Source organism: Pezoporus occidentalis, unplaced genomic scaffold (genome assembly GCF_034315485.1).
Source record: "Pezoporus occidentalis ecotype Australia unplaced genomic scaffold, CSIRO_AGI_Poc_V1 ctg9, whole genome shotgun sequence".
Taxonomy (NCBI): Eukaryota; Metazoa; Chordata; class Aves; order Psittaciformes; family Psittacidae; genus Pezoporus; species Pezoporus occidentalis.
The window spans coordinates 578,913-594,174 of record NW_026916262.1 but is presented as its reverse complement, the minus strand read 5'-3'; the positions used below and the strand labels follow the sequence as shown (position 1 = coordinate 594,174).

The window sequence follows — 15,262 nt, the reverse complement described above, 5'->3', positions numbered from 1 at the left end:
CTCTACCTTCCTGGGGGTCATGGTGCCTACCATAACCACAGTGATGGAAGGGGGCAGCTTCCAAGTGCATCCTGGTTCCTAACCTTTAGCTGAAGGTTAAGGTGTTTTGTTTTTTTTTTTTCCTAGGGCCTAGCAATTTGTTATCTCCCCACGGGGAGCAGCAACTGTCCCAGGAGCAGGGATGAAATCCCAGAACCAGGATCACTGCACTTCTATGAGCGCTTTTTCTTCATGATGACTCTGCCATCATTCTTTCTTCTCCCTTCTTAACCACTCCTCTTCCCTCTTTAAATACAAAGACTGATGACAGCAATTGATCCCTTCACGCTTTCTTTACACCTTTTAATGTCTTCACTTGCTCTGAGCACATGGCACTTCCAAGCAACGTTTTGAGGATTACACTGAAATTGAAACAAGCTATTTCTATATGCTTGCAATAGCCAATCTTCAGATCCTGCTCCGGAGCCTATTTATTCTCATATATGACTAAGAAGAAATAAGTTACTGAAGAAATTAAGTGTGGGACAGCCTGTCTCTTTGAGACAAATATTTCTGGAAGCCCTTTATTTTTTCTAAGGAGGAAGAGACTGGACTTCTGTAATTACATGGTTATTATGTTTTCCAATATTCAGACACTGGCAGAATGGGAACACAAAAACCAGCCTACATGAGCATAATAAACAAAAACCTGTTCAAGGCTGTTTCCATTTAAAATTACGGGCCATGCCATTTAGGGGATTTTGCAGTGCTGGAACATGCTGCAACACTGCCTGCCCAGGAGAAAACCCTGTTCAAAAATTGCTGTTTTTTTTTTAATTAAAAACTTTCACTCTTGACACACTTGTTTTGGAGCTCCTAAAGGAGCAGGAGTTCACATAAGTGAGTTCATCACCTCCCATGCACTGGGGCAGGCTCCCGCCCTCGCCTGCCTCTCTGGGGCCCTGTGGACCCTGGGAGATATTTAGCCCAAGGAAGGAGCAAAAGATCTGGCCAGTAACAACATCTACATGCTGGAAGGGGCCTCCTCTCCCTCACTGCTAGTCTGGTGGCAAGACCCTCTTATCCCTCATCAGCAGAGGAAAATCCCTTCCACATTAAATACAATTATAGGCGAAAATTTGCTGCCAATTTTTGAAAATCTGTCCCTTTAAGTTTTAAGGGAGCTGGTTTCCTTTTCAATTTTAAATATACCTCCCCCATATGGGAATAATATACAATCAAATCCAATATTTTTCCTACTGCCTAGCAGCTAAGTTATTTACTTGACTTTAACAAGACTTTTCTTTCCTCTTCCCAAGTTTGAGAGCAAGCACAAGCAGAGATGAGCTGTGCTGCTGTATGAGCAGGCAGCCGCTTCCAATAATTTATTTGAAAAGAAGCAGATCTGTATGTTAGGTGGGAAAGGGAGAGACTTGGCGTAGGCGGGGGAAAGAGGGGAAAAAGTCAAGGTTTAAATTTTTTGTTTTCGTAAATAAGCAGCTTGAAACATGGGAACAGAAAATAGGAAACTTTCAAAGACTCGACACACCTATTTCCTACTGCTGGAAAATTAGGATAGTTCCATAAGCTGCATCTCCCCTAAATTAAAAACAATGCACAAAGGGTGTTAAGTAAGCCACGTAGACATAATAGCCATTAAAAAAAAACAACCCACATGTATGCTGTGAAAATTTGCATGTGCAACCTGCATCTGTTCTTAAAACGCTACATTAAAGGCAAAACAGTTTTACTTCGAACCCCCTTTTTCACCCCAAATTGTAGAAATAAAAATCTAGCATGTTTACTATTTACAGTTTCCTTCTCAGAAGAGACAGGTAGAACATTCATGCCTTCCAAAATGTAACCTTACACATCTGGCCAGCAAACATCTGGATATTTATCTTCACTCATCATTTCCTTCAGTAAGTCCAAAAACTGTCAGTTATTTCAGCTGAAATTCAGCCCAAGGGAGTACAAAAAAAAGTTACATCCTTCTTTTGTCCAGGTTTTATAAACTGCTTTTTACCTTTTTCCCTGGGATATCAGTAAGTATAAAAATAAGCAGTCTGGATTCCTTTGACTGTGTTTTTTATTCTGTGAATATGTACTTTTGTAGCCACAGGGAGCATACATATGCAACTGCATTTATTACACAGTCATATCTGCAATGCATGCAAAATATCCTACAACTTTAAACAGGGTATTTTAAGTGCTACATACAGTCAGAAGAAACCACTCAAAACACAGGAATAAGACTGGTTTGTAAATAAACTATACAGTAAAACTTATGCCAATTAAACTTCAGATTTCTGACAGTCACAAAACAGAAAATGTGAGTATCAATTCACTTAAAAAAAATTAAAAATAAAGAATCACTTACAGAATTGTAATGGAAGCACTGTCTTTGGACTGGACACATCAGCCCAAGGGAGCTCACCCCTGAGCTTGTCTACTGCTCTACCACTGGTCTAGGAAAGTCTCTTCATCTGTTTGTGCCATCCTTCCTTATTTTACAGGAAGGCAAAATGAGATTAAACCACTTTGCAAAACACTTTGCAGTTTAACTATGACAAAAAACACTAAGAGATTCAAATGTTATTACCAAAGACATGTATTTAGCAAGGAAAATGTCAATCATATCTAATTATGAGTTTAGTTTTTCTCACAATTCTGTAAACTAAAGTTACTGTTGACTTTAAATTTTCCAAATCACCATCCTGGTATCAAATCTGAAATTGCTTAGCAAATTGTTTTGGACAAGAAACAAAGAATTCAAACTATGTATTGAGGGTTTTTTTGAGTCTGTTGTTTTAGCTGAGGTTGCATTCACTTCTTTTTCATTTCTTTGAACCAGCTTCATGCTTTCCAACTCTTCCTGGTGAGGCTGAAGTGCTCTTAGAAGAGAGGTTTATTTAAAAATCATACCCATATTTAAAGGCAAAAGAACAAAAATGTGTATTATGGATTCTTAAATTTTTTCATTTAGTATGAATTTATTTTATATGTGTTCTGTGGGCACTTTGCACACTGTCAGTTGTCCCATAGGAATGTTGCAAAGCATTCATGGCTCAGATTCATTTTAACCATATGGTACAAGGGAAGCTGCTAACCATATAACATGCTTACATACTTAACTCTGCATTTCTCCATAATACTTTTAGTTACTTTTCAACTTTAAATCAACAAATACATTGTAAAAAATAAAAAACCCATTTAAAATTAAAAAATATGAAATTTTATGTTAGAATGAGCGGTTAAGAGACATCAGGAGAAAAGCAAAGACACAAATTGTGGGAAAGACTTGAGAGATGGTTTTGACAGGTTTCCTCATTCCTGCCTCCCATTACTTCTAGGCAACAAGCAACTCAAGAACAGTTCCTTTTTTATATATAATTTATATAATTTTTATATAATTATTTTTATTTTCTTTCTCTTTTTTAAACATAAGGTAATTTCCAGTCAAAAGTATTTTAAATTAAAAGACAGATTGGGGTGAAAAACTCGTTTTATTTTTATTTCTGTAGCACACTGTAAGTTACCTTACTGAAAAAAAGGTAAGATTTTATTTTTATGACTACAAAGCTTTTAGGATTTCAGCATCAATATGTGTTAATAGTAACTATAATTAAAAACAAAAGAAAATATAAAAACATGTAAAATACAGAGCACCCATATAAAGTTTATACTTTCCTTACATCAATTAATTGCTTAAACAAAAAAAAAACAACAAACCAAAACCATACCTTTTTCTGTCCCAATCTAATAGACCATTTTCCAGTTGATGGAAGGCATGAACAGGACATCATTGATTTCTGAAATGATTCCTCATGAAAATGTTGCATGCCATAGTGTTCTTACGGCCTGAGAGTCTGTACTTCACTTTTCATACTTAGCAATAGGTTTGCCACTGCTGAACTTACAACTATAAAATGGTAAGGTATGCTTAGGATGACAGTGATATTTGTGATATATGTTCATTGTTAAAAGTAGCATGAGAAAAATGTCATCTGTGTTTTACAAGGTCACACACCCAGGTTGCTCTGCATTGTCTGAAGCAGTACCCTTTCAATTTTACTGGATAGCCTGCCACTTGCTTGTCCACATCAGAGGGCATGGTCAGGTTTTTTTCCTAATAAAAGTTTGTAAGAGTTCCTGGCAAGTTAATAACTAGATAGAATCCAGAGTCCTCTTCCTGGACTCTACAAAACCTTTCACTTCCACATGCATACATACCGATATGATTTAATTAGTCACATTATTTTGTTTGCCAGCAACAGAAAGAAATTTTCAGAATACTTCAGTTTCCATTTAGCCCTCCAAATAACTAGCCCAGAGGCCAACATCCATTGCTCAAATCCAAGTGCTTTACAGCAACTTTACAACCAACTATGAATACTGTAACAACAGCTGAATGATTTTTATTTAGGGTATCTGCCTTTCATACAACTTGATACATGAGAACATTGTAGGCATCTTCTTGCAACAGGGCATTTACATTCTACTTAGAGCACATCTTCATTAAGATCAGAAAGGTTTTTAGTTTCAAAATATTTAACCTTGCTGAATTTATTCAGGTTTGACAATTACTGATTCTTGAGAAAACCTGAGAAATACTGAGGTTATTTAAATATCTTTGGTAGGAAGAAAGAAAAGTTATGCCAAAACAAGGATTTACTGATAATTTTAGCTATTAAAAAGAGGAAAAAAGGCAAAAATTGGGCTAGTAATTTTTATCAAGTTACATCTTCCACCATTATGCTATCAATTTAGATAGAGTTTGATGTGGAAAAGATTGCCCTTCCTAGACTCCAGAAGCATTTTTGGCAGTTTAAATACTTTAATTAAGGCAATAAAGATGCGTTGAAGGAAACATGCATGCAAAGAACATTGTCCAGATACGATAATGTTTTGCCTGCTCCAAACACACTTTAAATGTTAATTGCCAATTTTGAAATGTATAATAAAGTATTTTAACTGGTAATGGCCTCACTAGATTTTAGCAAGCAAGGAAAACTATTACAGACATCCAGCTTCTAGAAATCTGAGTAATATCCTGAAAGGAACAGTTTGCCGTTTGGGGGTTAGTGTGGAATGCACTTTTAGTCTGGTTTAAAAAGTAATTTTAAATTTTTAGTCACAGCAAGAAATACCTTTTTCAAATTTGCAAATTAGCATGCACTTTGCAAGGAGTGCATATCAGTCAGTAAAACTGAAGGTGCAATTAGCAATGGACAATCTTTTTTCCTTTTTTTTTTTTTTTCAGTTTTAGCTAATTCTGAAATTATCAGTTGTACACACTTGGAAATATTTCAGCCACATAACCATGATACCAAATATAATTCAAAAAAGAACTAAATCTATGTATCCATGCATAAAATACACATGTACTGATGGATACTCACTGGAGAACTGTATTTAAATTACAGAACAAATTGCATAAGAAGCATGGAAGAAATGGAAATAGCAGTATTTCTGATACGCCCTTTGCTGTAATACTCCAGAAACTGGAGGTTTTAGAAACATCCTGCTGAGGAACAGACGTGCAAACCCAAGCCCTTCAGAATGGCTCATCTCCCCAGGAAGAGCATTGAGTCCGTATCTCTGCTTCGCATCCCCCAGCCACAGAAGCACATATGTGCCCCAGAAGCCACCTTAACTTTCCCTGCAGGCAGACTGTGAAGGTGCTCCAAAGCTAAATTCTGCATGGTTTGGTACTTTTTTGAAAAGAAATTTCAAAAGAGATGTTTGCAAAATGCTACAGGTCTTCGTAGTGCCTATTACCTAAAGCGCTGCTTCAGAGTAGGTAAGTGTTCTGTGCATTTCTTTCTCCATGCTAAAAGTATGGCAAACAGACCAATAATGACCAGGTAATTTTTTACTATCACAGCAGGAGAAAAACAGCTTCTTTTTGAAACAGAAAAAGCACAAATATCTCAATAGGTCATCTGTTTTAACAATGCCTTTAATTTCTCTAGGCCTCTGCTTCCACTTTAAGCTTAGTGACAAAAAATAGTTACCACTGCTGCTGTTTGATGAATTATATGGCATGTGCTTTTACTCTAAATCTAATTCCTTACAATCACATTTTCATATCACAAATTAAAAACTGCTGCTAGGTTTGGTACCTTTTATTGCTGATCTCCCGATTTCAGTAGATTGGCAAAACATGGAAGGGACATACAAATGAAGCTTGCCCCTCTTCAGACATTCCTCCAGCCCAAGATACAGACCTCTAACAAGACAATGCGCAAAACATGCTGTATAAGCATCTCCAAAACCATTGCAATTGATTTAGGAAAGAAATGTGTTTAAAATAAGCCTGCATGCAGTGAGTTGCGCGCAACTTCTTCAGGAAATAGATGTTACTGAGCATTTTTAGGTTTCTCTCTTGTAAGAAGCTTTTAGTGGAAGCAACATCTTAAAATTAGGTCAAGGGAAATAGGAATATATATTCTTAGGCTGATTTTCACTTACTCTAAATGGAAGTTTCTAGCATAAGATACGTATCAGAAGTTTAAGACAAAAATAAAAAAGGAAGGGAAGACAGACATAGCTGGACTGTTTTCCTTGAACAAATAAAGTAGTTGAACTTCCAAATGCACAGAGTCTCCCTCTTTAACTTATGAAGTCACCTGAATGAAGGTGGTTCTGTCTCATTAGAAGGTCAAACAGTGCATAATAGAATTATTTCAAACCTTTTTTTCAGGTAAAACCCCATAAAAATAAAACCTTCAAACTATTGCAGAAGAACAAGTTTCTCCTCTCTCACACTCACTAACTACAAAAGGGTTCACTTTAAAACTTGCATAATTCACATTTTACTTTATGTTCTATAACAGTTTAAGAAGTACACGTGTTATGCACCATTTCATTGGGTTTCAGCAGCACACTTGCAAAAGTGTGTCAAACGAACTGTTTCTCTGTACAACGAGTTAGATGCTTTCATACTCATGTTTCCACTCAGATTAAAAAAGGATTCTTTCTTCCCGTTTAAAATGCACATGCACAGACTAGATGGCAGCACTAGCCAAGGATAAAAATGTGTGAAGACAGCTGACCTTCTGAATGGTCAACCCATGCTAATTTACAGTAAACTCTCTTATACCATTTCATCCTGTTGGATGCTGTTTTAAGTTGTTCACGCCCAATCACACTTCTACCAGATTAGTTTAATAGTCAGAAGCATGCCTGTAATCACAACAGCCACGTGTGTGATCTATCAGTTTCTTCATTACAACCACCTGTTTAATCCACACACTGTGCACGTTTTCCTGAGGACCTCAGAAGAGAGTCATTTCACAAATGACTTTTTAGAATTCACTTCAAGCTTCAGAAAGTTTAGGTTTTAGCACTTAAAGAAAAATTTATATGAAAAACAACAGAGATTTTTCCACTCGGCTTTGAATATTTAAGGGTATTCATTTTACATGTTCTAATATTTTACTTCGAAAGTGTGTTACAAATTTGCTTTTGTGCAAAGAGATCCAGAGCTTTTTTTCCCCAGTCAGGGACAACCCAGGCAATGCAGGTAGGAAAAAGATGAGATTCTATCTTCCACACACCCATAAGTACTGCTAGCTAATGCATGTCTATATAAAGAGCCTCAAGAGCCAATGTATTATGTAAATCCACAAAGCAGGATTTGAGTGATACTTAAGAGCAGTATTAACCTTGTGCTGGCCCCATTCCCAACTGTAAGAAAAGATGACTAACGAGGAAAATGGAGGAATATGGTTTCTTTTTCATTTTGTACTAGGGAGCATGCCAGATCTCTCCATGGTGGGAGCTTGAGAAAAGATAAACAGTGCTGAGAGCTGATGGAATTACCACCTGAATTTTTGGCATAAGAACTGCGTCATAACAGTGTCAGCTCACGCTTTCATGAATACATATTTCATGGTATTTAAAAGATACATCATCTCTGGCATCATAAAAAAAAAAATTAAAAAAAAAAAAAAAAATTGCTTTTATACTCCTATAAAGGCCTAATTCATAACAGTCACAGAGATCCAGCTCTCCCAGTATCTTGTGGCAAAGAAAAGCAATTACCAGATATTTACAGAAAATCTGAAAGAACTATGGCAATTGTATAGTTACTTTTCTCCCAATACCCTTCCATCATCCAAAGATAAGCCACTTATGTCTCCTCGGACTAGGTATTGAACCCAGACCATGAAGTCTCATTTCTTACCTACAGCAAAGAGTCATGCCCTACCCTCCACTACATCATATTCCCACTCCACTGCACATCCTATAGCAGTTCCAAAGAGCCAAAAAGTTTACAGCCAATCATGCTGTCTTCCTTCCAACCTGTTGGCGATTTATTTCCATTATTCTTAATAATCTCTGGCATTTCACATATTGAAAAAAAAAATCTATTCACCCATAAACATCTTTTGAATATTCAGAAATTAAGTAAAAACTCTCTGGTGGATATACTCTTATTTCCATCTTCTGAGCCTTCAGGTTACAGAGATTTTTCAGAAAGCCACTTATCTTTCAGCTTCTAAAGTAAAACAGGAAGGGGCTTGTGATATCTGCATGTGCCACAATAAATTTACCAGACTAAATGAGTCAACCTCACCTCATATGAAGACATTATTCTTGCCAGTATACAAGAAATCAGTCTTTCAAACAACAGGAACTTATTATGAACAATAACAACCTGAAAACAATACAAGCAGGCTCCTATAATTTTATGAGACCATAGACCACTCCATGTCAGCAAGCTTTATTGCAGCTGAGGCTGCTTTCAGGTGAATTTTCTCAACCAAAATATACATTAAATTCCAAAAGGAGTAGCAAGAATTTGGTTTGCTAAGATTGACTGTGATCTTCTAAAAATTTAGTGTCCACTCAGAAAATTAAATTACACATGGTAAAGGAGCACCTCTTATATCTGAAAAGTAAGGAAAGGTAAAAGATATAGTTATAAAAACAACTATATAGAAATAACAAATGATGTAGTTTATTTACAGTGGACTTGGAAGGCAGGGAATGAATCATAATCACACAAACTATTTTCAATTCATGTTATGCTGTCTGCAGGTATTACACTACAATCAATCAGAAGACAGAACAGAAAATATGACAATCAGCTACTGCTTTTGCCATTTTTGCGAGGCAAGCAGAGTCAGCATTTTAATATCCTGCTCTCCTCAAGCCTGTTAAAAAAGCAAGAAAAAACAACTGAGAGAATGGCAAAAATGTTTTCTCTAAAAATCACAAGAAGAGAATATTTTTCTCTTAATCACTGGGTATCAATTCCCTTTGCAATCAACACAAGCTGTGACAGGAAAAAGAACAGAGCCTCATTCAGTCACTTGACAGTTTCCAAAGTTTTGTGTCTTTCACTGGGGTGGAATTAAATTTGTTTCATGCTGGATAATCAATATGGTACTGGATTTCTAGTCAGGTAAACAGTGGCATTTTCCCACATGCCAGGACAAGCCTAAAAAACCACCACCCCTCAAATCCTCTCCCCCTGCCCTCCAGATGAATATTTTGGCTTGTAAAAGAGCATTGTCATTTATTGTATTTCTAGGAGAACAGAGATTTTCCTGAAAAGAAAACCTTGCATGCCCGACCATGTTCCTAATAACTAAAGTCAGACATCGTTTTATTATAATGAATTTCCCATAAATTTGAAATCCTTTAAATACAAAATTATATCAATATTATTTCAATTCTTAATATAAAATCTACTTCTACATTCTAATACACTGACTTCAGACAAGTACATTATAAAATGCAGATGCAAGGAGCACTTCAAAGGCAGAAATGGGTCAGATAAATAAAGATAGCACAATCATATGATTCCAATACAGTCTCCAAAAACAAGCTGTAAATGTAGATGGTGAAGAGCCCTGCTGTCTTTTCCTTTAGCAAGCTTGCAAGTTCAACTCATCTCCGCATTCAACAGTGAACACAGCATTGCAATGGTAGCCAAAGTGATACCACATTAGGAGCATTAGTGCAGACTATGTTAGCAGTAGTAATTAGCAAAAAGAACAAGACTGGGTTTTACTGTTACCCATTCCAGTCATTTTAATTGCATGAATCTTGATACATTACCTGCCCCAATTTATCCACTCTGAATGAGTGGATAAATGAATGAGTTACCTGCCTGTGCACTACTGACCCAGAAAACCCTCTCTGCTCTCTCTGAAGTCTCCACAGCTATCGCATAGATTCTGCGCTAGCAAGTCTGGATTATGTTACTTATGCTTAGCCCATGGCTAAGTTGACCCCATGACTACTGAACTGAGTTGAATTGTTTAAGAAAGAAACACAGAACAATCCCGTTTTTTAACATGGACTGTTTCAGTGATCTTATGCACACAGTCTTTGTGCAGGAGGTTTTTTTTTCAGAACTGAGTGGGTGGTAAACTGCAGCATGGTGTAGGAAAAGAAAAGCCAGAAACTTCCGAACTCAGCTCTGCTGCTGAAGATACTGTTCTATGAAACTGTAACAAAAGATGCTTACTGGGAGAAGAGGGAGAAGCAATGTAAGTCATGGCTAAGAGAAAAAAACTTTTTTTTTTTTTTAAATCTACACAATAGGAGAAGAAAAGTTCACAAAGCTTCCAATTCTTGAAAATCATAGAAAGAAAACCACCTCAACATCCACAGGTGAGACATTTTGCCGGAGGTCTGAGGCACAGCCTTTTGAGGGACAAAGCTGAAGTGAGTTTTCAGGGTTTCCTCTTAGTCCTATGGCCCTTCAGAAGCTGGCCTTGGACAAAAGGTCAGTCCTGTGGGGTGGGAGAATCTGAGAAGCTTAGAGTCTGTCGCTCCAGAATACACTTGGTGTAGTAGAAGGTTTATGTCTCATCCACCATAAATAAACTCTAAATTATTAAGAGAAATGCCATTAACTCAAAATTTTATAGCGGCTGGGGAATCTGCCGAGGATATACTTATCAGCTGAAGTCTGTTTTACAACCTCTGCACATAACTCAGACCATCAGCTCATATTGGCTCGGCCTTTAGCTGACAGGGACCGTGTCACGTATCCCACAGGGTGCTGGAAGCCGCCAGCGGACAATGGGGGCAAGCGGCTGACACAGGCAACCATAGCCCTGGCAGAACAATGCAACTGCTGCGGAGGTTGGCCCTGCAGAAGGAAACTCACTTCTCCCAGGTTGTCCAAGGGGAGTGACACTGAAGCAATGGAAATTCCCCAGCAGTAAAGGAGAACAAAAGAGGTGTTGGAAGCTGCTGTTAAAAAGAGACAGGGCTCTTTAAACCTGCTGGCTGTCAGACTTGGACAGCTTCTTTCAGGGCCTGAAACAGGAGAGGAGGGTCCCCTGGCTGACATAAAACCTCACTGCTCTGCAGGATGAAATCCCCCAGGAAGTATACGTTAAAAACTACTCCTTACAGAGAGGACAGGAGGTTTAGAGTTCCGCACTATCCCCCATTGGGGCACAGGTTGAGAGCGTAGCCACTGCCGAGGACCCTGCTCAGACCAGGGATGCCCATGGGCTTGGCAGAGGCCCTTGCACCAGAGCCAGCCATGAACCCCCCCTTGGCTCCCCAGCCAGGACCTTGCCTCCACACAACTGCACGTCTCTTGTTTTTTGCATGGGTCTGGAAGTCTCTAGATTTCCTCCCCTGATTAGAAGGTGTGGCTGCTGAAGAAATTAGTTTACAGAGCCTCCAAATTCCTTACTGCCATTGTCATATGTCTGCAGCAGAAGTATCCACAAGCCCAGGGCGCGGGGAGGGGTGTGCTGCACAAGGGCTGGGACTCAGCACTGCTCTGGGACCACCAAATCCCCCTTTCTAGCAGGAGGAACTCTGCAAGGACTCTGCACCTGGAGAGGAAACTTAAGGAGTAATCCAGATATATGCTAGATTAAACTATCTGGTAAAAATCCCTCAAACCCACACATACCCTTCCCTAAAAAAAAAAAAAAAACAACAAAAAAAAAACAACCTGTGATTTTACAGCTGACATATTTCTTGGTAGTACGGCCATAACGAGTGTTTTTACTGAAACAAAAGGACAAGGTACATTGATTTATAAATTCATTGAAACACCAGGAGAAAAAGCAGTGGCTACGTACTCCCATTGACTGCCATGGCTTTTGGATCAGGCCCAGAAGAACGCTGGAATAAGTGGTGAAACATTTTATCTTCTAACTTTTTTGTGGCTACTGCAAACAATGAAAAATACAAGCACATACTTAGAATAACTCTATCCTTTGCAAAATGAGATCACACCTAAAAATACTTCCTCTTGTTGCTGTATAACTTGAGTTTATGATAATAGCTATTACACACACATAGTGAAGAGGAAAAAATAGCTTCCCAAGTGCTGGGTAAAAACTTGATATTGTATTGTAGAGTTTCTGCTACAGAAGAAACTTTTGAAAACTGTAATGATTCAGACTATTTATTCAAATACCAGAACAGACAATCCAATTATTGCATGGACAACATGAAATAAAGTACTACAAAGCCAGGGGGCTGAGTTAACAAATCATTGCTCGGAGACATGAAAAGCTACATGATGATGAAGATTCTTTGTATCAAAATTACATCAAGTGTTAAGAAACAACTGCAAAATGTATCTGAATTTTAGTTTTCCAGTTTGAAACAGTTAGTGCTATTATTTACACCCCCACACATAAGTCCACACAACTTGGAACTTCCTGGGATATACGTGTGCTGCTGATGTTCAGCTTTGCTCTAGGATCCAACACTGAATCACTGGACCCTGCCACTTTCTAGCGCAAGGCTGTGCTTTGTTCGCTTATTCCAGAGACTGCTCCAGTGCCCTGGCCTCTCAAAGTGCAAAGGTATTTTTTCATGAGTTTATGTTTTACTTTTTAAAGCCATCTCCTACACTTAAATTTCCTTAGCAACTTCCAAAGCAGCCGACGTTTGCAGCTGTGCTGCTGTGCCACAGATTTCATCATTGCTCAACCAGAGGAAAGTGTCAGTTAAGCTAAAATTTCCATTTACAGTGATTTCCTAAAATGTTGCATCAGTTCCCTGCTAAGTAGCACAAACCTAACAGCAAACAATATTTCTGTAACGTGAAGAAGAGTAAATTATCATTTATAGAATACGTCAGCGCTTTCTTAAGACAAGAGCAGCATTTTCTCATGCAGTTTCCTCAAATCCATTACCTATAGATAGAATAGATTTGGCTTTTAATTCTGAAACTGTTAGCAAGTTTCATTTCAAAGTGTGCAACCCCCCAGGATATAGAAAAACAGATGAGAGTAAAGGCAAAGTTGCTGCAGGAACAGAAATACATGCAATTGCTTTAGAGAACACGGAGCTGACCCCACTCCCTTCTCTGCCAGTGGGAATTTTACCACTGACTCCAGTGAAAGCACAGTCGGGCTAGTAATTTTCTAACACTTGAAGGCAACTATTTATATTTTTAAATGCAGGAATAGCCTCCCGCTCTGGTCCAGTTCTCAGCCTGAGGCTGTAGCCCTGCCAGCACTGTTAATGTCATTGTTTGCGAAGCGTATTCCCAGTCTTGTGTACACCCACGCTGGGCTCCCAGCTCCCGGCCGTGATGTCCCCCCTCCGCATTGTTCCAGCTCCCCCTGCTTCCTCACCTCCCGCCCCGTCCCCCACCATTGTTGTCCCCCTGCACCCACCCTGCATTGTTCTCACGCCTGCCTGCCATCCCCACCTGGGAGGGACCCTTCCTCCCTCCCACTCGTCGCAGCAGATCACGCTCCTTTCTTACCTACTTCCATATATTCCGCTGACCTATTGGCACCAAAACTTTTCCCCTTTCTGAAAGCGCATTACATAAACTAGCGTCACTAGATCCCACAGTTTTTGCATGTTGTGGGCGCTCTGCCTTAAGAAGCCCTGTCTAAAGTCTCTTAAACAACAGGAAGATTCTTCTTTCATTGCTACGGACTTTAGATCAGGCCCCAAATTAGGACTGAGAGCGTTACTGCATTTTCAGATGTGATATAAAAGGCTAAAGCAAAAATGTCGCTATAGAAGAGAATTACATAACAAGACAGACATAGGAATCAATATCATTACATCTTCACAATATATATGTACAGAAATGAGTGGCATGATTTACATGGGCTCCACTGTTACAGTAAAAAAAAAGCTAAATCCTTTCTAAACTGTGCTTTCTCTTTTTCACTATAAAAGCAAGTTAAAAATGAACCTGAAAGAAACCAAGACAAGGCTTGCATTTATGTAGTCAGGTGTTAATTGCAGACAGGTTTCGAAACCATCTTATACATACTTGTGTATCTACGTCCATATATACATGAAGTAGAGAGACATTTTCATTCATTTACCAATTAAACAATGATTGAACGTTTAAAAAGATTTTTAAAACCACACAGAAACAGATGAATTGGCCAGCTCTCCTGTCATTACACCTTACTTTTACTGCCCTCCATTTTCCAAATTCCCAAGGTTCTAAAATAGTTATCTGTACTGTCCTGTATTTTTAATAAAAGTATATAAGGATAATGGCCCTAAATTTTTTATGTACTTACTATTTTTTTCCTATGATACTTCACTCTTCACGAAATCACGTTTATTATACAGAAGATGATGTATAAATTGTTTTCTGTGGTCAAAGCGAAAGTGAGTCCTTAATAATACTTGGGAAGGAAAACAGCTATGTATGCTTAGAGGAGATTAAGTATAGAAACATAAATAGTTACCTCATTTTATTAATAAATAATTTATATATTTTGTATTTTAATTTGTATTTTAATATGTTAATATGTTAAAAAATCATTAACGCTTACCATGGCCTATGCGATGAAAGCAGTAATATGCAAAGTCCACTCCCAGGAGCGTCAAATACCATGTCCATGGTGAGTCCCAGGGAAGTTCAAAGAGTGTGTAGTTATTCCATATGTAGATATAACTAATTAAGCCAACTCTTCTGAATAAAACACTGAAACAGAGATCCAAAAAGTTTTTTCTATAATTTCTGATAACGGGAGTCATAAAACCAGTCTCCAAGTTCTGCAACCCCTGTCAAGCAATACTACTAACTACTACATCAGTGGAACCTCTGCTTGAGGTTTAAAAGGTTTTTAAAACCAACCCTCACCCACTCACCATCCATGCTGTGGCATTAGGCATGCTCGAAGGCTGAAGCACTCCATGTGCTGCAGGTGTTATGATATTCTTGTTTTCCTAAATCTGGAAGAAACCCATCCTTGCTAACTCAAAAGACAGAAGTGACTGAAGCATAGCAGCAATTATGCTTAAACATTAATGTATGACATTAAAATACCTTGACTATTCCCATTGCACGGAAGGT

At 38.2% G+C, this 15,262-nt stretch overlaps 1 protein-coding gene across 1 annotated transcript in view; it reads right to left on the bottom strand.

The window, feature by feature from the left end:
• Positions 1–15,262, bottom strand: part of AGMO (alkylglycerol monooxygenase) — a 136,860-nt gene that overhangs the window by 101,937 nt on the left and 19,661 nt on the right. The window contains 1 exon segment of the mRNA XM_062604977.1: positions 14,739–14,890. Coding sequence (XP_062460961.1) covers positions 14,739–14,890 — 152 coding nt within the window.